Below are 24,762 nucleotides of genomic sequence, written 5' to 3'. Positions count from 1 at the left end.
CACCTGAAAGCAATACTTACAGCAGTTAATTTATGTACAGTGTAGGGCTGGACAATTTAGGGGGAAAAAAAGATATCGATAAAATAGAAATCATGTTGGTCGATATCGATAATCATCAACAAACAAAAAAATATATATATATTTGTAGCCCTGGCCATTTTATGCTGTTGCTTTGCAACCTATTTTTAAATACAGAACACACAAACACTGAATTCAAACTCAACCCTTTATTCAACCAACTTTTTACCAAAACTGGAAGTTTTTTATAAAAGAAAAAAAAGAACGTGTGCTCTCTGAACTCTTTGAAGGGGGCGGAGCTTGGTGACTGAGCGTTCCTGGATCTGCGTTGTGATTGGTTGGGGTGGATGTAACGACTGTAGTATTAACCTATATGGCTAGAATGTAAAAGGAAGTAAAAACTTATTCTATTAAACCTTTTATTGACCCTTTTTTTCTATCATCGATATACGTCTATCGATTGATATATATTATTGTATCGTCCAACCCTAATACAATATGTCAGAACAGCGCAAAGTACTTCCAATGACAATATTTACTGTACATTCATTTGACCTCCAGATGCCTCATTGAGCACACTAGATAGAAAATAACATTAAAATAGCAAAGCTTGTATACAAATAAGAAGTCTCACTTTAACATAAACTCTCGGTTTTTGTTTCTCTGGTGCATTTTTTGGTTAAAAATAATGTTCTTTATTCACGAAGTTACTCACAGTAGGTAGAGTAGCGAGGAATTTTACTCAAGTAAGAGTAGCGATACTTGAGTAATAATGTTACTCAAGTAAACGTACAGTGCAGTAAAACAATTCCTAAAAGTACATTTTGCTCAACAAGTTGGTCAAATAAATGTAAGTGCGTAAATGTAACTAGTTACAGTTACCACCTCTGGGTGGGACATTGTATGTAATGATCACACTTTCAGCATTTTAATCATTTGTTTTTATCAATCACTTCAGGTCATCAATACATGAAACTCACGTTCTTAATAAATATAATTCACCCATTGATGTTCACGTATCAAAAAGTTAAGAGCTAGAAAATAAACAGTGACTACACAATTGACATTGGCTTACAACAATGCAGTCATAACTCAAAGAGACTTTTGCATATTTCTACATATCTGTTTGTCCCATGATGTGGAACAAAGTGGTGATTAGAGCGACAAGCAGTGAATTCAACCAGCTTTGCATGTCATTGTGCTGGCATTAGCTATAATCTGGTAGAATGTGAATGGGGTAAACTTTAAATTTTACATTAAGCTCTTCATAAGTCTGAACACCATCAACACAGTCTTTGCTGAGCTTGGACTGATTTACAGCAAATAAGATTTTTTTTTATTTTTATTGTTTTTTTTTAAATGATTATAAGAAAACCAAATCCAGTTAAGGACAAAGAAAGCATTAAATGGTTAAAGGAGGGGTAAAAGAAAAAAAGTTGGATGTAATTAATGCACAGCAAGGCAAAAAAAAAAAAAAAAAAAAAAACACAACCAGCCATGTAATTTCTGGGAATAAATTCATAGATTCAGAAACCTTGGCTGCGTCTAATTCAAGTAGTGACCTTAAAGGGAACCAGCAGAGACATATGTACTTTTTTGGGATTTTTAGTTAAGAAGAACACACATAGTCATCAATTTGCAGCACAATCACAATTTAAAGCTCGAAGGGTTGCTAGTAATTACAATACTGCGTAGAAAAATGTTAAATCAGTGTAAAGCTGCTCTAAGCTTGTAGTCCCTTTAAAGTAAACCTGTGTGGCAGATTCTTAAAATAGCAAATTGTTAGAAACATTTGGGGGGGGGGGGGGGGGGGGGGGGTTGTAATCCATGGACTGTGATTAATAGCTCTTAAGAATTTACATGATAGCTTTCTCAAACAGCAACAAGACTTTAAATTATGAAATAAAAAGACCTTTTTTATTTTTATTTTTTTTTACATATTTCGGAAAATAAAAGCAGATCGCTAAATTACGACAATTTAGAATACAGCACCCTGCACAATTATTGGTACCCATTAAAAGTGCATAAAAAGGAGTAGAACAATCTCACGCTGGAAATACTGTCAGTGTTGAACAAGAACTTTTATTCTATTTTTCTTGATTTATGGAACGCCACTCACATCTACCCAAACTCAGATGGCACGGTCTTTTACCTTTCCCACTCTTTGAAGATCGGCTCAAAGACACAGGCTTTAGTGTCACAGCATAATTATGCTCCAGGCAAACAGCGAGTCACATTAATTCACATTCCCCAAGCACTGCGACTAACTTAAGAAAGCTTTGGTTGCATTTATTTTACTAACACTATTAGGGCTTACAAATTGTGGCACTAAAGATCTTATTAAAAAAATAAGGTCTCACTGAGGCATTTTTCCCCCACCAACACGTACTAAATGTACTGAAATGACATTTTCAGAGTGAGATTATGCTGCTGCTATAACGGAATGATTTATTTTAAGTTATTATTTTTTTACACATTTCTACCACGGGTGGCAATAATCCTGTAGGATGCTGTATATCGTCTAGTCATCATGAAATGAAGAGAACACTGACATTAAAAGGTTCACAATTCTACTAATTACCCTTTTTACATAGCCTGGCTCTACTCTAAGAGTCCTTAGTTACAATGTACAAATGTGAGCAACTAACACCCTATAAAACTAGGGTTCTGTAAAACTGAGTCTCGTTTCTTAAAGAGTTCCACTCCTTGGGCAGCCCAGGTGTAATAATGGAGTTTTCCTATACTTACTAAGTGCATTTAGAATTAAAACCAGATATTTAAATACACTGTATAAAGAGACATTTACATTTTCTTATTCATTGTCTAACATGAAATGCTCCTGTTTCAGGAAAATTATTAGATAAGGATTACCAAAAATCATTTTGTATTTGCTAAATGCAAGTATTGCAAGATTTTTTTTTTTTTTATAAAGAAATTTGTATCAAGATTAGAGTTACCCAAATTGTTAAAGTTTAATTACCCCCATTTGGATTTGCCATTTGAAAATGTCAGGACTTTGTAAGCTTCTCAATCATTGGTTCACATTAATTGAGTTAAGTGGAGGCAACACCTGGGATGCACCTTAAGGCAAACCTCGATGGCTCTCCTTTCTTGTGTGACAACACGTGGAAATTTAAAGAAACCGGCCGAGATATCAGGAAGAGAACTGTGGACCTCCACAAATCTGGTTCATCGTTGCCTCATGCCTGAAGGTGCCACGTTCATCCGTTTAAACAACTACTCGCAACTTCAAACGGCCCGGAACTTAAGCAGAACTTAAGCAAAACACTTTGTAAAGATGCTGGCTGACGCTGATGAGAGAGATATACTGTCCTGTGCCAACTCTGGCTGAAAGGCCAGTCAGCAGAGAAAGAATCCTAACAGTTAAACAACCGGGAAAAAAAAGGATTTCAGTCTGCAAATGCAATCAATACGTATCCAAAGTACGTACATTTTTGGATATTCTGCGGTCTGAAAAACCCCCCAAAAATGTAGTTATTTTGCCATAAAGGACATCTACTACAGGAGGGAGCTTGCAAGTCTAGTGAACCCCATCCCAACTGTGGGAAACATGTTTTGCTGCGGGGGGTGGGGGGACAGAGGGACTTATAAAAAATAGATGTCAACGTAAGGAGAGAACATTATGTAGAATTATTAAAGAAACATCTTAAGACGGACAAAAAGTTAAAGCTTTGATGTTCCAAAGGGACAATGACTCTAAGCATCCGGCCAAATTAGTTACATAAAAGAAATGTGAGTCAATGTTTTGGAATGACCATCACACAAAGCCCTAAACCTGTTTTAACTTAAAAAAAACAAGATGTGGGCAGAGCTAAAAAGGTGTGAGCGATCAAGACGGACTGCGTGACTGACTTAGCTAACCTGGGCCCTAAATTCCAGCAGACTATTGTGAGAAGCTTCTGGAAGGATAACCAGAAAGATTTGGTCAGAGTCATACTGTTTAAAGAGGAATGCTGCCAAATTTTAAGCAAATATATGTAAATTCATTAATAATTATAATTATTGTGGCGTTTAGCAAATAGAATTTTTTTTTGGTAATCCCAACATTTCTAAAACAGGAAACGTTTAGTTTGATTTAATGTCAGACGATGAGGGGGGGAAGGGGGGGGGGGGCATACCCTTTTGTAAAATGCATTTCAACATCTGTTTTCAACTGTACATAAACTGCAACAGTCACTTCATAGATGAAACTTTTTTGGATTTTACACCTAAACTTTTCTTGCATTCAGTCCATCTGCCATGCTCGGCAGAACCAAACAGACACCTTGGCTTCAGCCAAGAGATTTGGGCTCTTGGTAACAAGCTGCGAATCGACTTTCATCCAGTGGGAAAAGGTCATCAGTAACAACTTTGTCATCACAACCTTCACAGTTTCCTTCTACCTGACTGAGAAATTAGGTAAACATTAAGAGTCGAAAATGCAGATACAACAGTAGGAAAACCACAGCAATCGTACAGAATCCAGAGTGAGCAGCCGTTCTAAGCCTTGTACTTGGGACTAACTCAAACTAAAGCTAAGTCTTAGAGAAAAAAAACAAAAAAAACTAATCAAAGCCTTGTTTGTTTCTAGCATTGGCAAAATGATGTTTTCTACAAAACTATTGCACTTAAAAATAGCTTCTTCTAATAGCGATTATAATCTCTCCGCTCACAAAAACCCATGTGCAAACTAGTTGAACATTTTAACTCAGAAGTTAAGAAAGCAACCTGTCAAAACAAGAGAAAGGATTATTGCAATTAAAGTCATCACATTTAGCAAAGTTAATGAAAACAAAAAAAAAAAACTGTATACGTGCTACAGGAGTCATGTCAGTCACCTATTAGAAAAATATCCGTTGACCCCCTCCCCCCACGTCGAAAGAAGGAAAACTAAATCCCAATGACCTCAGATCACAAGGGGGCTGTGCTTCCATCTTTTTACATATCAGTCTTCGTATTTTCAATCAAAATGCACAGACGAGTTTCTTTCCTCAGACATTACGGTGATGCATAGGCCCCAACAAAGTGGTTCTAAAAGGAACGACTACTGCGCAGAATCGGTGCTCCGTGTGTAGAAACTGCGCTTACTCTGCGCACAGCAGGTGCAGGCATGCCAGAGTGAGAAAGGCGTCTCTCTTTTTCTTTTTCTCTCTCTCTCTCCACCGCCTTAATGTGGGCTTTGTGCAGCAAAAGTGAGATTAGGTGGATCAGGGAGGAACAGCTCGTTAAGGTGGAGCTGATTCACAGCTCCCTCGTTAAATAATGAGCCTGTGATGAAACATCTTTCTAGTATTTAGTGAATGTGCTATTGCGACAGAATCTACCAGAGTGAAAGCATTTCTGGGCTGCAGAGAGAAACTACTGAAAGTGCTCCTTTCTAAAAAAAGAAAGAAAAAAAAAAAATCGACCCGGCTCATTCAAGGTCAGCCTGTCCCATCCGCGGATTGCTGTGATGAAAACCAGGAACTCCTGCTGGATTATTCCTGCCCAAATCCTTCTGTCTCCTCGATGGCGAACATGAGTTTCTCCTTCAGCTGCTCGTAGCTCTTATAAGGAGGAAGGTCTAGACGATTGAAGCTACACAGAGACAAAAAAACAAAACACAAACTAAATTATTCTTCTGACATGTTTTTGCCGTCTTTTGCTACACGTGACTGCATACTAAAAAGCATCCGTTGATTAAGCATTTTCTAACCTCCAATGAATGCCATTTGTTTTTAACACAACGTTTTTATATATTTTATCAAATGCCTGCAGCTGAACATGTCTGAAAGCAGGAAAAAAAACATTCTCACCATGTGTGGCTTCGTGGAAGCCAGTTTTCTTTCCCCACTTTCTCAATGCAAAACTTCTGTGGACCATTGCTTCCTGTTTTCGGCAGATACAAGAAAACCCGAATCAGCAAAGGCTCACGACCGAGCAGACACCAGTGTGTGGATTTTGCGTACCCATCAAATCGGCAAAGCCTCCCACGGGAAGACGGCAGGTGCCGGTGACAAACTGCAGGAGTCTCATTCGCTTTTCGTTGTCCATCTCCTTCACAAACTGCAAACAAAGCATTTATGTCCGTATTTAGTTGGACATTTTCTAACACTTTCAGTCGAGAAATAATTTTTCTACTAAAAATAATTTTTTAGTAGAAAACGTAAGTCGGCATATTAATTAGTTAATTAATTAGCTCCAGCACAACATGCTGCCAATGCGGTTGAAACATGAAAACTTTACAAGTATATTTAATTCTGTACGAGTCTGGAACATTTCAGTTGCTGCTAATGACTATTTGCATAATTTATAACTTCCGAGACCGTTTATCTGGTAGATCCATGCAAGTGTACAGTAATTTACATTGTTCTGCTGTCTTTTTTTAAATTGAACTAAATCTTATCAGATGCTGAGGACTGTTTTCACACTGAAGGAGTGTTTGTTTGAACATCCATGCAAACTATCTGCTATCTGCTCAATATCTGCTCACTTTTTAGCTTCTCAGGAAGTATTTCTGCTTGGCACGCTCAGCTTTATATATTTATGTGTTTGACTTGTGTCCGTGTATTATTTCTGAACTGTGGTCTGACCAAAAAATGTATTATGGGTACATAATGACAATAAACTTTATACATTCTGTGTCAGATCAATGACAAAGGTTCGGAAAGTGGGAGGTATGCCTAATGAAACAAATCTCTAATTTTACCCTTTAGCCAAAATAGTTATTATTTCCTATAACAAAAAATGCATCTTTAATTTACAAGGTAATGGTGGGATTTAATCTTAGTATACAAAAGATTTGCATTCAATTACAAAGGAAATTATTCTCCAAACTGTGCCTGAAGATAAATGTTAAAAAAATCTCTGTATACTGAATGTATTCTAAAATGAAAAAAGAATGAAGGTTGGGTACATTCCAGTGTTGTGAGAGTTTGATTCCTAAATACACGAACAACTATTACAGCTACAGAACAATTGTTTTCAGGACACACCTGCCAGAACCACAGTATCTGCTTGCTGCTCCGGGCATAATGTCTGTAAATCGTGTTTCTCTGCCAGTCAACCAGATCAATCTCCTGCATCCCACAAAGCATTACCTAAAAAAAAAAAAAAAAAAAAAAAAAAAAAAAAGAAAGAGACGCACAACAGTTTGAAAATCGTTCCAGTAGCTTTCTATGGTACAAATTCACTTCTAAATCTGACTGCCCATTTATTTTCAGGGCAGTATTTGTGCTTGTGGGACTCTGACTATATGCAGACAGAGATGCATTGTTAAAAACACTTTGTTGCATTGTATACATTTTTTTGGTCAATTTTACTATTATTGCAGAAAATACAGCAAAGTATAATTTGAAGTCTAAATCAATACCAGGATGGATGACAAACACGTTTAAAACATCCTGCTGAGAAACAGTCCAAATAGTCGTGTACCTCCAACTCCTTTGCATCAAAGTACTGAAGGTACTGCTGAGGAAGAACTTCATTGAAGCCCTCAAAGAAGGCCTGGGTCTGCTCCTCCACACCTCTGGACAGCCTCCACTCTGCCACTAACCTGCATAAAAAGAAAGAGGCAATCTGTTGGCACCAATGTTACATTTGGAGAATTTAAAAATAACAAATATTATTTTATGAGAAGTGGAAGAAAAATGCTGCTGCACCTGATGTACTCCTCCTTGTTTTCCTCAGTTACTTGAATGTTTCCTCCATCTGGTTTCAGCTCATGAGTACTGACCTCTCCCAGGATCTCCTTGTCAACGGAGAAGAACATCTCCAGACCACATTCCTCTATATTATTGTCCCTGCAACACATAAAACCCCTTTTATTACCAAGGCAGTTTAAATACCTGGACCAATACACCCACAGTGACTTAGGGTTTTATGGGCAGCAATAAAAAAAATAATCTAAGAAACATGTAATATTCATATTCCTTTGGCATAGATGAACTTCCAACCATCCAGGATCTATACCCGCTTATCCATGCCGGAGCTCAGGGAGGGGCCGGTGCCTAGCTCCAGCGATCATTGGTTATCTCTAAGCAGCATTTAGTTCCTATGCTCCACTTATCAAACTTCCAGAAAACTGTAAAAGTGCTGAAAGCCTCAGTTCCTTTAAATCAAGATTAAAAACACATTTGTTTAGGATTGCCTCCAACTGTTCTAGTTAACTTGTTTTACTGAAACATCATTAGTTCAACTTTGTAGTCCAACTGTTTTTAACCTTTGCTTTTAGTTTCTATTTTTGTTCTATTTTGTTTCTACATTTTATTCCTACTTGCTTTTATTCTGTTTTTAAATAAATAATGCAATTCCATACTTTTCCAGACCAAGTAAGAAAACCTGGATTTTATTTGCATATTTGATTTTGTTATGCACACGAGCTACCTACTTGATCCAAATGAGTGAATTATAAAATTCTGGATCTATAGACTCCAAGTCTTTAAGAGCCAGGGGTTTGTTCAAAATCCGCTTGTAGAAAGGCAGTGAGAATCCCGTGTCAATGAACTTTCCATGGAACAAGGCCTAAGGAGAAAAAAAAAAAAAAAAAACAGGAAAGAAAAGTACATTCAGTGCCTTTAAAATTAAATGCATGTAAATCTAAATTTATTAGGCCAACAATAAATTTCTAAACTAAAAGCAAAAGGTACCATAGCAATGAAGCGCCCTATGAACTTGAAGTATTTGAGATGATCCGGATTGATGGAAGAAGCCGGGTTGATCTGAAGACAGTAGTTGTCCTTTCCGGCGTACTCAAACAAACAGTACATGGGATTTAGCACTTCATGGGAGAGCAGGAAGAACCATTCCCTGAAAATATGACCACGAATAGCAAAACACGTAAGCAATCAGAAGTGATGAAATGAAGTTGCACATCAGATTTCTTGATGACTGAGCTTTCCTCATGACATCAGCAGCTGATATTACAACATATGGTTTATGATTTTTCAACCCTGGGTGGTGCCAACACAATCTGCACACCCAACTAGTCAGGGGAAAAGGACACGCCTGGTTTAAAAAAAACTACGTGGGATTACCTGGCCACGCCTCCGTAGTCCAAGCCTTCCTCTCCAGGGAAGATAATCCACAGTCTCCGCCTCAGGTCTTGTGGGTGAAAGCTCATGATCTTTAAAAAGGAGTTAAAAAATTAAAACGGTTACGTAACTCACCCACAGGAAAAGAGCAGCGGTACGCCTCGAAACCTGGAGAGAGGGCAAGACCTCACCTGCTGAAATGAATCCTCAAACAAGCTTTTCCTGGAGACGGTAATCTTGATATGCTGAGGCATCGATAATTGCTAAGAGAATGAACATGCAACATGGAACAGTACGTAAATCTAACAGGGCTTTTCTTATCTCAGAATAAAACATGTATGATGGCAAAACAAGACAAAGTGAAAAAAAAACAACAACAATTTGACGTGTAACATCAGAAACAAACCACATACCTGACACCAAAACCTGAAGTATTGCACTTTGGCTTTGAAGTCCCTAACGTAAGTGATCTGTGGGCCATTCTCACTGTAAAAAAAATTACAAAACAAGCATTTTTAGTATGACAAGAATGAATGACCTGCAGGCCTGTGTCCTCCTTTACCAGCAAAATTAAACATTATGAACAATTTACAGGGAAGATTTGCCCGTCCGGGGGTCAATGTAGGTAGTTGTTCTCCGGTTGTGGTCCACAAAGTAGGGAATACCGTCCACAGTGAACCTCATCTCCCAGCCTTCAGGCAGAGGTTTGTCATTCAGAAGTCTGAGCAAAGCATGTAAAGAAAACACAAAGGTACAGGACATGAAAATAATAAATACAACGTACAGATAAATATTCATAATCCTGAAAGATTTCAGTTTAAAATCAATCTTGATTTCTCCACCTAGAAGTAATATTAATGTGTTGGAGTGGCCCAGTCCGGGTCCGGACTTGAGTATGGGGGGGATTCTCTGGAGGAGGCTATAGATTAGGGTGATGGCGAGGAGGCCTTCAAACCACAAATACTTGGAAATCATCAAAATAAAAAGTGGGTTTGACAAGGGTTTGATTAGTATAGTGCCAAAAAAATATCATAGGAATAAATACTTTTATTTAGAAGAAAAAAAAAATTAAACAAAACAATAACGTATGTTTTTATTGTGTTTTGAGAAATGCCTCAGCATCAGAAACACTGTTCCCGGATGAATAAAAGCAATTTTAAATCTAAAAATGTCAGAAAATTTAATCTTTTTCATCTCAACTGTGCTGGTACAAACAAAGTTTAACAGAGATCAAATCCAGTCATATTGGCTTATCTTTATATATTTCACAAAATAACTGTAACCAAGATACATGCTAACCTGAAAAAAATATTAAACATCTTGAACATACGTAACTGCAAGCATTAAAGTACTAAAAAACTACAATTTCTTTTTGCATCTATAATATCCTGATTAGTTCTATTTTAATCTACTTTAATTTGTTCATTTTATAAAATGCATCTAGAAATCATCCAGTCTGGTAGAAAGGTGGAATTCTGCGTTGTAAAAGAAGGACCTAAAATGTTTACCATTTGAAAGTTGAGACAACAGTTTTCCTTGTAATTTGAGCAGCAAACTGGCATGTTGTTACATATCAATGACACAAAACTGATCAACAGCTGTTACCAAAAACCGCTGCACTCATAAAATACTGGAAGCTGCTGCAAGAGGACTACGACAGTATAAATGAGTCAACTCCCTTTTGTTATTTAAATTTCCACATCCCCAGAACTACGGGAAGAGAAGGAAGAATAGTAATCATCTTTCAGTCTGATTTAAAAATTTGTTCAAGGTCAATCAATAACTACAATTCTTTCGAACATTTAACCCATAGTTTCCCTCATCCAAACAGCAAAGCAATAAAACCTCTTCTGTTTGTTGTTTTGTATCGCCCACCAGGCCCTTACTCTAAGTTTTTGGATCAGTTGTCAGACTTCTTATCTGATTTGGTGTTAAATACTGACAAGGTTATTATAGTGGGGGATTTTAACATTCATGTTGACAATGAATATGATAACCTTAGTGCAGCCTTTAAAGCTATCCTAGATTGAATTGGTTTTGCTCAAAATGTGAATCAACCGACTCACTCTTGGCTCCATACTTTAGACCTTGTGCTGACATATGGTATTGATTGTGAAGAATTAACAGTATTTCCTCACAACCCTGTCCTATCTGACAATTTTTTAATAACTGAGTTCTCCACCCCCAAAAGAGGGTTTTATTATAGTAGATCTTTATCAGATTATGCTGTGTCAAAGTTTAAAGAGTCTGTCTCCCTTTTAATATCCTCTGTATTGCAGAAATGCCCTGCAGATAGCAGCAATGTTTCTTCCCATTCACAAATAGACGCTTTTGTTGTCGGTGTCACTTCCACGTTGCGTTGTGCATAAGCCAATGTAGCTCCCTTGAAAAGGAAGGTGATTATTCATAGGAAGCCGTCTCCCTGGTTTAATTTATAGCTGCGTTCTTTGAAGTACAACATTAGGAAATTGGAGAGAAAATGGCGCTCGACATATCTAGAGGAATTCTACCTAATCTGGAAAAACAGTCTATTGTTGTAGAAAAAGAGCCTTCACAGAGTTAGAGCATCATATTTTTCATCATTAAGAGAGGAGAATAAAAAATAATCCTGGGTTTCTCTTTAGTACAGTTGCCAAACTTACCCAGAGTCATAGCTCTGTTGACTCATCCATTCCCTCAGTTCTCAGCAGTAATGACTTTATGGGATTGTTTGTAAATAAAATTGATTCCATTAAAAACAATATAATTGGCACCCTCCCAAAAACTCATCCTCAGGAAGTGAGGCAGCGTTGGAGGAATCTTTAGAACCTGATCGGTGTTTGAACTGTTTAGGAGCAGTAGAGCTTTCTGTTCATGTCAATAATAACTCCTCTTCAAACTCTAGGGTCACTTGTGGAGTACCACAGGGTTCAGTCCTTGGGCTAATTCTCTTTACTAATATATATATTTATTTTTCTTCATGCTTCCGATTGGTAAAATTTTCAGACATAATGAGATTCATTTCCACTGCCACACTGATGACACTCAACTATATTTATCCATAAATACTGACGAATCCTACTAATTACTTCGACTACAGGCATGTCCTACTGGTCTCCAATTTTGCATTGTTTGTTGTTATTTTAACATTTTGTTCCCTCTGTCTGTTTTCTCTTCATAGTAGGTACACCTGGTCTGACGCTGTGTTAGCTGTGACATCATCCAGGGGGGGCAGATCATCTGCAAATAATCTGCTCAGGCGGTAAGGACAGCAGAGGGAGTTGTAGAATGCCGTCTGCAAAATCTGGACTCGGTTTATGTTGCACGAGTCCAGAGAAGGGCCAGCCGCATCACCACAGATCCCACCCACCCAGGCAGTGCACTGTTTGCCCCTCTCCCATCAGGTGAACATTTCAGGAGCATCAAATCCAGTACGACCCCACTTAGAAATAGCTTTTTTGCTAAAGCTGTAAGGGCTATCGTCCCCTGCTGAGGAGACTGAGTCTGTGCACATTACAACATCGCTACTGTGAATGCATATTTTTTGAACACTCTTAACAATCAGGAAGGTTTCATTGCACAGTTCTGCATATTAAGGTTCAAGTATATTGCATTATAACAAGCGTTTGATTAGTACAGTGCCAAAAAATATCATAGAAATAAATACTTTTATTTAGAATAAAAAAAAATGTAAACAAAACAATAACATATGTTTTTATTGTGTTTTGAGAAATGCCTTAGCATCACAAAAACACTGTTCCCAGATGAATAAAAGTAATTTTAAATCTAAAAATGTCAGAAAAATTAATCTTTTTCATCTCAACTGTGCTGGTACAAACAAAGTTTAACAGAGATCAAATCCAGTCATATTGGCTTATCTTTATATATTTCACGAAATAACTGTAACCAAGATACAGGCTAACCTGAAAAAAAAAATTAAACATCTTGAACATACATAACTGCAAGCATTAAAGTACTAAAAAAACTACATTTTCTTTTTGCATCTATAATTTCCTGACAAGTTCCATTTTAATCTACTTTAATTTGTTCATTTTATAAAATGCATCTAGAAATCATCCAGTCTGGTAGAAAGGTGGAATTCGGCGTTGTAAAAGAAGGACCTAAAACGTTTACCATTTGAAAGTTGAGACAGTTTTCCTTGTAATTTGAGCAGCAAACTGGCATGTTGTTACATATCAATGACACAAAATTGATCAGCAGCTGTTACCAAAAACCGTTGCACTCATAAAATACTGGAAGCTGCTGCAAGAGGACTACGACAGTATAAATGAGTCAACTCCCTTTTGTTATATAAATTTCCACATCCCCAGAACTACGGGAAGAGAAGGAAGAATAGTAATCATCTTTCAGTCTGATTTAAAAATTTGTTCAAGGTCAATCAATAACTACAATTCTTTTGAACATTTAACCCTTAGTTTCCCTCATCCAAACAGCAAAGCAATAAAACCTCTTCTGTTTGTTGTTTTGTATCGCCCACCAGGCCCTTACTCTAAGTTTTTGGATCAGTTGTCAGACTTCTTATCTGATTTGGTGTTAAATACTGACAAGGTTATTATAGTGGGGGATTTTAACATTCATGTTGAAGATTTACTGCAGGGTTTTCATGTCACAATATCACTACTGTGATTATACATTTCTCTTGCACACTCAACTATCAGGAATGTTTTTATTGCTTTTTTTGTGTCTCTGCTCTGCCTTCTCTCACCCTCAGTCAGTCGAGGCATATGCCTGTTCATACTGAGCCTGGTTCTGGTTCTGCTGGAGGTTTTTCCTTCCTGTTAAAAGGGAGTTTTCCTCTCCACTGTCGTTTCATGCATGCTTAGTATGAGGGATTGCTGCAAAGCCATGGACAATGCAGACGATTGTCCACTGTGGCTCTATGCTTTCAGGAGGAGTGGATGCTGCTTGTCAAGACTCAATGCAATCTGCTGGGTTTCTTTAGAGAGCAAACCTTTTGAACAATCTGTTTGATTTGACTTTGTAATGTGCCTTGAGATGTAGTGCTGTGAATTGGTGCTATATAAATATAATTGGATTGAACTGAGTTGAATTATACACTCACCCCTGTGTCCTTGGGTCCTCCCACTGTGTCGTCCGAGTTGGATGATGAACAAAATACACTCTGCCATTTGTGTCTGTTCTCTTCTCTAAAGTAAAAACAGATTTTATGCACACAAATGTGTCAATTTACTGCCAAGCACTCCCAGTAGCATTACATATCTACGTTCCAACAACAGATCCTTCTCATACTGGTGAAACTTCAGTAATTTAAAAGTGAATTCTTGTGAAAATATATTTACCCCAGCCATGTGGCAGAGGTCCCAGGGGGTCAAACTCTTTCGTAGATGCGGCTGCAAACTGGTCTTGCAGCTGAGCCAGAAAATAAATACAACGTGACTAGTCTACCTCAATAAAATGGAAACATTCACATTTATAAAAAAGTAAACTCATATTACTTAAATTCCTAATCTTTTCCCTATGGGTTTTACATTTTTTTATTTATATATATATATATATATATATATATATATATATATATATATATATATATATATATATATATATATATATATTTATATATATTAGGGCTGGGCAACGATTAAAATATTTAATCGCGATTAATCGCACTGATTAATCGCGATTAATCGCGATTAATCGCATTGTATTTACAAACTCCAAGAATGAATTCAAAAGTAGTGTAAAGAGCACTTTTATTTTAATGTTCTGCTGCCATATGAACAAAAGTGTTGTAACATTTGTAGCACTTATCAGTAACACATATTTAGTGTAAAGCTCAACTTAAACATGTAAAACAAAAAATAGCAATAATAATAAATTAAAGCTTATTGCCACTGACAGGGAATTCTCTTTATGGGGAAAAAATCTACCAAAAACAGGCAATTTCTGAGGTAACAGCAGGGAGCAGCATTACCATTTTATGTTCAATACCAAAGTTTAACTTGGCAGTGGTTCCAACTAACTTGTTTCTGTCATATTCAATGCTGGAAGAACTTTAAACTGAAATGCTTGCTAACTCGATATGCTTGCGTTTATTTGACGTTGACACGCGTTTTTTTTTTGTTGTTGCTTTCTCGCGCGCATATAGTGAATGGCAGGGGAAAACAGGCAAAAATACATGGATACTTTGAAACGCGAAGCGACTTCACCGACGGCGTCGATGCAAACCCCCCCGCTCCGCTCCGCACAAAACTTGTTCCGGCCGCCAACTCACCGCCTCGCCTCGCCTAAGCTCGCTCGCGGTACCTGCGGGAAACACCGCCTTCCGCATGTCAGCTGTGTTTTTTTCCGGCCAGCACCTTTCTTCCTCTTTGAATCTGAGGCTGGGCTGACAGCGAGGTTATTGGCGCATTATCGCCACCTACTGTTCTGATTCAAACCCCTACACAGCAGCAACAGACCTTCACAAAATAAAAGCATGTGACCAACATGCGTTAACGCGCGTTAAAGAAAATATCGCCGTTAATAGTCTAATGAGTTAACGCGAAATTAACGCGTTAAGTTGCCCAGCCCTAATATATATATATATATATTATATATATTATATATATATATATATATATATATATATATTATATTATATATATATATATATATATATATATATATATATATATATATATATATATATATATATATATAATAAATAAAAGGCACAACTATCTGTGAGTAGAAAAAGTAGTAATACATAAGTACGCTGACCTGTTTTAATGAACTAAACAAAATATTAAAAATGAGATTAGGCACTATGAATCCCTGCCGTTTTTGTCTGTTTTGTAAAACCAGAACCTAGGCCCACACTGTAGCAAATGCACTAATATATTTTAGAGACACCAATTCAAAGAAACAAATCCATGATTGAATGTAAAAGTAATTCCAGTAATTGTTCTCACCCCGTAAATGAACCTTTGGTTAAACTGGTGCATTGCTCCCTGGAGCTGGCTGCGCTGGTTCTGCCACTCCTCGTAGTTACGCACCGACTCCTGAGTGGGCCGTTGCCAAGTTGTGGTTCGTGTTATGTGGTCAACATAGTATACTCTACCCATCGGGTCGACCCTTCGCTCCCAGCTGCAGAAACAGACGAGCAGAGATAAGAAACCTTCCAACTTGAATGTAAATATAACTAGCTAGTCATTTCAAATGAGGATATAAATGAGCATATTTGACATCAGTATCCATTTTATTAAGAAAGAAAGAAGAAAAATGTTTGGGTACCCTGTAGGCAGAGGCTCAGGCCTCTCCCATGTTGTCCGTTTCTCAATGTGGTCCACATAATACACTCGTCCATTCTGGTCCACTCTCTGCTCCCACCTACAATACAAATAACATTAAACAAGCTCTGATGGATTTTCTGTTAAAAGAATGCTAATAAAAATCTTACAGACCTAGATGATGATAAGAAAAGTTATCATAAAGCACTATACAAAAATGTATAGATGTACATTCATGCAACTTTAATCTTTCTGAGCTGAATTAATCAAAATTCAAAAGAAGAAGTTGCTTCTCACCCTGGCGGCAGGGGGACGTTGTTGAGGGGGTTGATTCTGGGAGGTGTTACGGCTGGAGGGGCTGTTACAGCGCCAGGCGGTTTGGGACCACCACTTGCCGTCTGTGAGGAAACGGCCGCTGCTGCTCGTGCTCCCGCCTCGTCGGGCTGGTCTGAACCCCCGCTTGCAGACGCCTGAGAGGAGCCATCGGAGGCTGGTGCTTCACTCAGCTCACTGGGCGAAGAACTACTGGAAGAGCCTGAGGACAAAAAGGATAAGAAGCAGAGAAGAAATGCTTTAGGTATCTTTAACGGACCGATATCAGTAGACAGGAAGTCCAACATCCTTTTGTGCATGTAACATAAACTGAGGAAATATATATATATATATATATATATATATATATATATATATATATATATATATATATATATATATACACATATATATGAAGTTCTGTGGTTTCCTACTTGGTGAGGCACCAGGTTTTTGTGGCGTAGGAGGGGGAGGTCTGGCAGGCCGAGGAGGACGTGCAGAGGTGGAGCCCCCTGCAGACGGAGAAGGAGAACCTCTACCGCTGACAGTAAGACCATTGGGTACAATTACCCAGTCGTCTGAGCCACTGGATGGAGACGTGTCCCTGCTTGATCTAAAGGTTAAAGTGGGAAAATAATATTAGCTGAAACCTTTTAAGAAACGCTGGACAAACAAAGTAATCGAGTTTAGATGTCCAAGGTAAAGTTTACGAGACCTGTTGCTTGTATTGCCGTTTTGTTTTGCATTTCCATTTGTAAGAGGTGCTAGGGAGAAAAGAAGAAAACAGTGACATCGCGTTGGTTAGCTTTAAAACATTTTGATTCAAGAAGCTTTATCGTCACTAATGGTTACCATATTGACATTTTCAGTGGGGCAGAGGCCAGCTCAGAATGCAGATAGTTACACATAAAAGGAAATCTTTTTTTCTTTTTTTTTAAACAAACAGTTGATTGCACTGGCCAACAACACTTCCTGAAGGGATTAAGGTAACAAAGTCATTTCCAAGTCAAAAGGTCAGACAGTGCCTTTTACAAATGACCTGGAAAATGAGTTTTTATTTGCTATATTCCTCTTAGTGATTAAAGACACGCAAATCAAAAGACAATGTTTTATACAAATACGGGCATTTAATTTAACTGCTTGTGCAAGCTGCCCTGGAAAGGAACTAGGTGACAAAAAAAAAAGATTTCTACTGCTCCCTTGTGGGTAATGCATGTAATGCAGGTGTGCAAACCTTGACAAAAGCCATTCAAATGGGTTAAGCAGAGTAAACTAAACTAATGTAATAATTTCTAAATGAGAATAAAGCACAGGGCTGGGCGATAAATCGATTTAATCAATTAATTCGAATTTACAATTCTTTAAGATTTAATTTTTGGAAAATCTGGATTTTATTTTGCCAATACACTCATTGGGTTTCCATGAAGAGAACAGCATGTGATGCTGAATATATGTTTAGGCAAATGTATTGTCAAAATACTGTTAAGTAGAAACTTTTTTTTACCATAATACGAGGTACTTCATTTACTTATTTACTTTTTTTTTTAACTTAGTTTGAAGTTCACAAGTGCAGTGAATCCTGTTCTTAGCTTAATGTGTAATACCACTACCAGCAAATGTTTTGTTATATTTTCATTGTTTATAATGACACGGCTGCCATCTTGTTTTACAAGCATGTTTCACAGCTTGTTTTTAGTTGCACTTTGAATTCAGGTCAACTCCCTGACGAAATGCATGATTTGGTATGATAAAATCTGAGATTTATTTTTTAATCCATATCGCCCAGCCCTAATAAAGCATTGGTGTTTCTAATTCAAAAAGGAAAGTGTTTATTTTTAATCTAACTTTCTTTGTTTGCTTCCCTTACCTTGCTCCCTCTCTGCCAGGGCAAAAGCTTCCGGGTCGACCTGCAGGCCGTCCAGACACACCGAGAGGTCCCCGACAATATCGTGGGGGTCTCTGTCAGAGGACAGCTGCAGCGTCTGCACCACCTCACACACTGAGATCAGGAGAAAACACGCCGTTGAGCAAATACTTCAACAAGCAACATGATCGCACAACTCAGATTTCAACTCGGGGCTCAGTGGAGACGGAGAACGTTGTCCCTCTGATTCCAAACTTTTACACAGGAACAAGGTGAGTTATATGCACAAGGGCTATATTAATCTTATCAAACCACAATAAAATATGTTGATAGTGAACACAGGCGGGCGTGCTCTCTTACATAATAACAGAGAACAGCCTCTAGAGAGTGTGCACCACTTGTTAAATATACAGTTCTTGGCTAAATAGATAAACGAGCAACAGATTAACAACAGAGCTGTAGCTTAAGAGTGCTGAGAATTTGACACGATCAGTTGGTTCATTTAAAGCAAAATGTACAAAAATGATCGGAGGTTAGTGATCTGAAACATCACGGTCACAGAACTGATACACGTGAACTGATAAACAGACATTATGCTAATTTTTTAACATCAAAAAAATAGTTCTTACATCTTCAGTTTGTACCGATAGCAGCTTGTTTTATTTGAGCTCTTCTGCAAATTCCATCAAAATATCTGGGTTTACAACAAATTCCCAATTTCACCGACAAACGCTACGGATTTACAGAGGGGCAGTTTTGAATTATGCAAAATATTTAGAGGATAAAAAAAAAAAAAAAAGTCTGCATGGAAAAAAAGTTGAAATTGAAACTCACATTTAAGGTCATTGGCTTTGAGGGCTGCGCTGATGCTCAGGGTGGCCATGCCCAACAGAATATCCGCCTTCAGCGTCTGATGACTCCAAACACGAAAGATGAGTTTGCTGACTGGCGTCACAATTCTGCAGGGAGTTGACACAGGGATAGGATTAAGTAGCAGCAGTCGGGCAAATTAAACAAAGAAGTCCTTGGCTGAGCATAACTTGCAAACATGTTCATGCTTAAGCTGCAAGTTTTATTTTTCCTTTGCAAATCTATAGCGCTGAGGTGTTTTTAAACATACTCTCGATTCAGCTGTTCTAGTTTGATTTTCATGACCCATTAGCTAGAAATGTGCAAATGTTTTAACTATGACCACAAACTAGCAGAGAAACAATGTAAAACAAAAAAGAAAATCCCTATTACTAAACTTATTGGTCCATATTGAGCTTTGAAAGTCTAGACTCAGTTTGCTAGTTAAAGTGCAATAAATGCAAAGTGTTATTTGTGTGGTTTTACTTTGACCAAATTGATATTATAGCATTCCTATAACTGCATCCCTGGCATTAACAGAAGTCCTCAGGTAGGGGACACGAGACTGCGTTTAGCACATACAAGTACACAGTTTAGGTGTGCAAGAACAAGCAATGTGAAAGTAAAAAGATAACATTTTAAAATGTAACCCATAGCTTGAATTAGATTGTAGACACTTAAGCCCTTTTTATACTAATCACAATAAGAGACATTCTAAAGATGCCCAGTGCGCATCTCAAAAATCTAGGTATATAAAAATATCTTAACTATGAACAGCGAGAATGATCTAAAAACTAGAACTCTACAGCTTTTTCTATTGATAACCAGTTTTTACACTGGAATAACTATGTGTACTAAACATTGCATTTATGTTCAGGTTTTGAATAGTTTATATGCATGTCTTGCAATAATTACTTATTAACTAAATGCAACAGAAATGCTAATGTGGCGTTTTAGCAGGTCGGTCTTTCAGCCGGCTACAGACTAGCTTCTTCCTCAGAGACAAACAACAACAACTGTACTCACACAGTGAGGGCCTGCTTCCATTTGGGACTGTGGGTGTTGCTGCATTTCTCTGTTCTCTTTGACTCGCCGTCCACAGCTACCTCGACGTATGGACTGGGACCAAACCAGTTCTTTTTGTTTTCCCTTAGCTTAGCTGAAAGCACTGGAAGGAGAACACACAAGCATGAAACACGAGGACAACAGAGGAACAGTTCTGTGATCAGGCCGATTCAGGAGTTGAATTTGGAAAACACATTAGGGCTTTGGCGTATCACGATCATTATTTTCCAAGCAACATCATCATGTGACTTCCACACATTTAAGTAAACACTTCACACTACTTGAGTTACTATTTGAAAGACAGATCACAGCACAATATGTTTCTGTTGTGCTAACGTTCCGCATTTCTACTGTTCCTAAAAGCTCGTTGGTTTTTATGTGTATAAACCAAGCCTGCACATCTGTTATATTTAGGGTCTTAAAATTGATTTAATATTAGAGTATTGGTAATTTTTTTACAATTGCTCTGGGCATAATTTTGGGGAGTGGTGGCCTAGTGGTTATAGCATTGTACTTGGGTCCCGGAGGTTCTGAGTTCAACTCCCACATACTGCCACTCTGGGTCCCTGAGCAAGACCCTTAACCCCAGATTGCTCCCCGGGCGCAGCACAGTGGCAGCCCACTGCTCCCCAAGGGGATGGGTTAAATGCAGAACTGAATTTCTCCATTGTGAGATCAATAAAGTTCAATTATTATTATTATTATTATTATTATTATTATTAATAATAATAATAATAATAATAATAATAATAATTTATTTTCTAGGAGAGGAGCCACAAGGCCAACATGTGAATTGCTCGACTTCTACAGCTGACGCCAAGTGAAATCATTTACTACACCATCCATGAAAATGTTAGAACCCATTCAAGGTCACACTCTGATACATTTATTAGTAGCAATTAGCTTTTATCCCAATGCAATAAGCACAAGCAACATTGCACAATACACTACGGATACTGTAGTCTAAAGTATGTAAAATATGAACTTCCAGTACTTTTTTTTTCTTATTTTGTCTTTTCAAATTATTCTTTCAAACACATTTTATTCATTGGACTTTATTCGATTTTGACACTTCAGGAAATGCGTTGATGTCATTGTGCAAATTCAAAATGACAATTAAGTGTCTCTCTACACCTGAAACCAGATATTTACATAAGCTGCATAAAAACCTCTTTTTCTCTCCGTCTACAAATAAATCAGACTCAACTTTTTTGATTTAACCCTGTAAGAATTACAAACAAATGTATATGTTCTTTGCTTAATGCCAGGATAGTTCGCGAGGTCACATTTTCCCTGTCGTCCTGCCTGACAGAAGTGGTGCAAGGGAGTCAGGTCTGCAGGCCGCCATGCTCACAGACACCTTTTAACCCCGTCTACAAATTTCCTACGGATCTGAGATCGTTTGTGACGACCACGTCTAAACTGTGACTTTGTTGCCCATAAAACCACTCAGTAACCTATCTGACGGTGGCTTGTAGATACCGTCCATCTGGAATGCCTAACTGCGATTAAGTTTTAACTTCAAGGCTGCTGTTTAGACATGTTGCTTCGATATTCCCACGCAATGTTCTTTCCTCGTGGTGTCGTCTGTTATGTGAAGTCCACCAGTCCCTGCATTAAAACACCCACTCAACACGATGCTGCCACCAGCTTCAGTCAGCAGTTTATGAGCTTTTAAGGGTTTTATTCTTGGGCACGCGTCCAAAACGCATTCACCCGTGGGTCCATAAATCAGTCTGCTTCATAGAAAGGTAAGATGACGGAACACTGTCGCAGTATTTTCATGTAAGAAATTATTTGAAAAGACAAGAGAGACAGCTTCCCAAGGAGGAACTGGATTTGTGGAAGTCTACGGTTATATTGCTGATATCCTGGGTTGTTTTGTTTGGTGTTTCCATAAGATACATCCACAGCTGTGCTTCCAATCAACTTGAATGTTGCTAATTAACCAATTAGAAGCTTAAAATTTTGTGAATTAACCAGTTGGGAGATCGTCATTTGGACTTTCCCAAACAGGCTTAAGACAAAGTGACTTTAATGTACATATTTTTCCGACGACTCTTCCCTTTCAGGGGTCGCCACAGCGGGTCATCTCTCTTCCCATCTTCTGCGTCTTCTTCTCTTGTACCAACTACCTTCATGTCCTCTTTCACTCCATTCACTAATCTCTTCTTCCGTCTTCCTCTAGGCCCCCTGCCTGGCAGTTCCAGCCTTAACATCTTTCTACGGATGTATTCGTCATCCCTCCACTGTACACATCCAAACCATCTCAATCTGGCCTCTCCGAGCATGAGCTGTCCCTCTGAAGTACTCATTCCTGATCCAATCCATCCTCATCACTTCCAAAGAACACCAACTTCTTCATATCTGCTACCTCCAGCTCAGCCTACTGTCTCTTCCTCAGTGCCACTGTCTCTAAACCATTCTATATCCCTGGTCTTTCCTTTCATTCTTGCTGACGCTCTCATCACACCTGACACTTTTCCCGAACCCGTTCCAACCTGCTTGGACACGCTTCTTCATTTCATCTCCACACTCACCATTGCACTGTTGACCCCAAATACTCCAGAACCTCCACCTTCTTTATCTTTCCTCCCTTTAACTTCACAGCTCCACTTGAGTCCCTTACATTTTGTCATTTAACATAGAGGGCTGGGTATCATCTAGGACAGGGGTGTCCAAACTTGTTGGTACATGGGCCAAAACTGTCAAGTCAAAGGAACTCGAAGGCCAAAAAAACTCAACATAATTTATTTTATATCAAAATAACATGTTGATTTCTTACCTGCTCTACAAAAAATATGATAATTTAAAATAAATAAATTAGTCTGACTTTTTGTAGGAAATGAATGCATTGTAGATTAAACTTGTCCGATAAATAACTTACCTGTGACTTGCAATTGGGCCTTCATGGCTCATCCATAACACTCGATTCTAAGTTGCCTATAAGAGTGAACCTGGAAGCAAATGACAACAGATGTAAACAAAGGAAACGGCTCACACTTATTCTGCAGATTGTTTAGGCTCATCGGGGTGAAAAGTTAGCAGAAGAGTCAATGAAATAACCCAAAATGTGAACACAAAGGCCATGGAAAGGGACAGAGAAAGAGAGCTTGTTTACTTAAATAAAAAGTGACACTTTGGGCTGTTTGAAATTTCTAGATATATGTTTTATGGATAAGTTAGGCATATATTTAACTTTTACGTTTCAGGAAATCTATGATAAACATTTGTCATTATATTTTCCCCCTGTCTTGTTGAAAACAAACCGCATAAATCATGTAAACTTGATATTGTATATAGTTTATCCAGCAGAAGGACGCATCGGATCTAGCTCTATCGCCACCTTGTCACAAATACACTTGCCACCTAAAATGCGATCTTTGCTGTGAATAGCTTTGTAACGAGCTATATATTCAACGCCCCAATTTTAAATGCATCACAGTACACCTCACAAGGTGACTTGGGTTAATCTCGTCTATTTCTAGAACCCGTCTAGTCCCTACCAGAAAATCCCCATCATCAACCAGCCGGGTTAATTAGGTCTGACTCAACCTGCCTTCACTGACATTTCCATCACGGTATGACAGTAGACGGCATTTTTTTTATTTATTTTTTTGATTCAGCAAACAATCCCCGTCGTTTTATAGTTATTCAACAACGTCGGTTGAAGTTGAACAGAAATCTTCGCAAACATATGATTATGTCTACGCGTCTTAATAGCTGCTTTCTATCGCGTGAACGAGCTGTCCCGCTACAGTAACGGACACCTGTGAGGGTAGGAACAGCATAACCACGCAGTTAAGGTGAAATATTAACGTCTTGCTGGTGAGTTCAACCACCATCAGGAACTTTGCTTCAGCCCGAAACGAGGACAAGCTAACCATGCACTGGCTCGCGGCAGAAATGCTACCAGCATCCGGGCCCTTTAGTTTAAGCAACTTCGACTGATCAATAAACTGATCAATAAACAGATTTTCGTCCAAACTAGACTAAATAGCCTTACCTATGAAAACGCAGATTGTAATGCCGCGTAGAAGAGCGCCGGTCTCAGGTACCCCTGGACTGTTGACAGCTAGATATCAGCCATTAACGGTGAGATGTGTATCACTAGCTACAATCCCTGCCTTTCCGGTTTATGCCTTTCAGAATAAGATTGTGTTTTACCAAATAAAGGACGCATAAACCAACAAACGAATCAACTTCCAACCCAAAGCAATAGCTAATAAATTAATTGAAAATCTAAACCAATATTTAGTTTTGACTCTTCTTGAGAGCATGAAATTGGCTTTCTCTTTCTTCCATTAACTTGCTTGTACTCGTAAACGCTTTTACTTTGACGGCAAGAACGATACATTGTTGATGTCGTCATTTCATGACTTTTTTTCTTACTTTTTTTTGTATTGTAAATAAT

At 38.1% G+C, this 24,762-nt stretch overlaps 1 protein-coding gene across 1 annotated transcript; it reads right to left on the bottom strand.

Moving 5' to 3' along the window:
• Positions 1 to 2,482: 2,482 nt before the first annotated feature.
• On the bottom strand, positions 2,483 to 24,489 carry LOC118560536 (E3 ubiquitin-protein ligase Itchy-like). Its single transcript, XM_036131612.1, has 24 exons — positions 24,355 to 24,489; positions 23,236 to 23,305; positions 20,310 to 20,451; positions 19,269 to 19,393; positions 18,438 to 18,569; positions 17,286 to 17,334; positions 17,005 to 17,183; positions 16,556 to 16,793; positions 16,263 to 16,358; positions 15,941 to 16,115; positions 14,330 to 14,399; positions 14,092 to 14,176; positions 9,622 to 9,750; positions 9,443 to 9,515; positions 9,221 to 9,292; positions 9,033 to 9,121; positions 8,646 to 8,805; positions 8,387 to 8,520; positions 7,659 to 7,799; positions 7,432 to 7,552; positions 6,993 to 7,097; positions 5,967 to 6,063; positions 5,814 to 5,886; positions 2,483 to 5,595 (listed from the first exon to the last, which is right to left on the bottom strand). Exons 2-24 carry the CDS (start codon positions 23,258 to 23,260, stop codon positions 5,496 to 5,498), a joined length of 2,610 nt encoding a protein of 869 aa, XP_035987505.1. The 5' UTR covers positions 23,261 to 23,305; positions 24,355 to 24,489; the 3' UTR covers positions 2,483 to 5,495.
• Positions 24,490 to 24,762: the final 273 nt, after the last annotated feature.

The sequence above is a fragment of the Fundulus heteroclitus genome, unplaced genomic scaffold, assembly GCF_011125445.2.
Source record: "Fundulus heteroclitus isolate FHET01 unplaced genomic scaffold, MU-UCD_Fhet_4.1 scaffold_445, whole genome shotgun sequence".
Classification (NCBI taxonomy): Eukaryota; Metazoa; Chordata; class Actinopteri; order Cyprinodontiformes; family Fundulidae; genus Fundulus; species Fundulus heteroclitus.
The sequence above is the reverse complement of the archived record's forward strand: the minus strand, read 5'-3'. Positions and strand labels throughout refer to the sequence as shown.

Coding starts and splice junctions, on each gene's coding strand:
- LOC118560536 (XM_036131612.1), bottom strand. CDS start 23,260: ATGAAGGCCCAATTGCAAGTCACAG. Junction 16,794..17,004: donor AAAACCTGGTGCCTCACCAA/GTAGGAAACCAC, acceptor TTTTGTCCTCAG/GCTCTTCCAGTAGTTCTTCG. Junction 14,177..14,329: donor ACCTCTGCCACATGGCTGGG/GTAAATATATTT, acceptor TTTTTACTTTAG/AGAAGAGAACAGACACAAAT.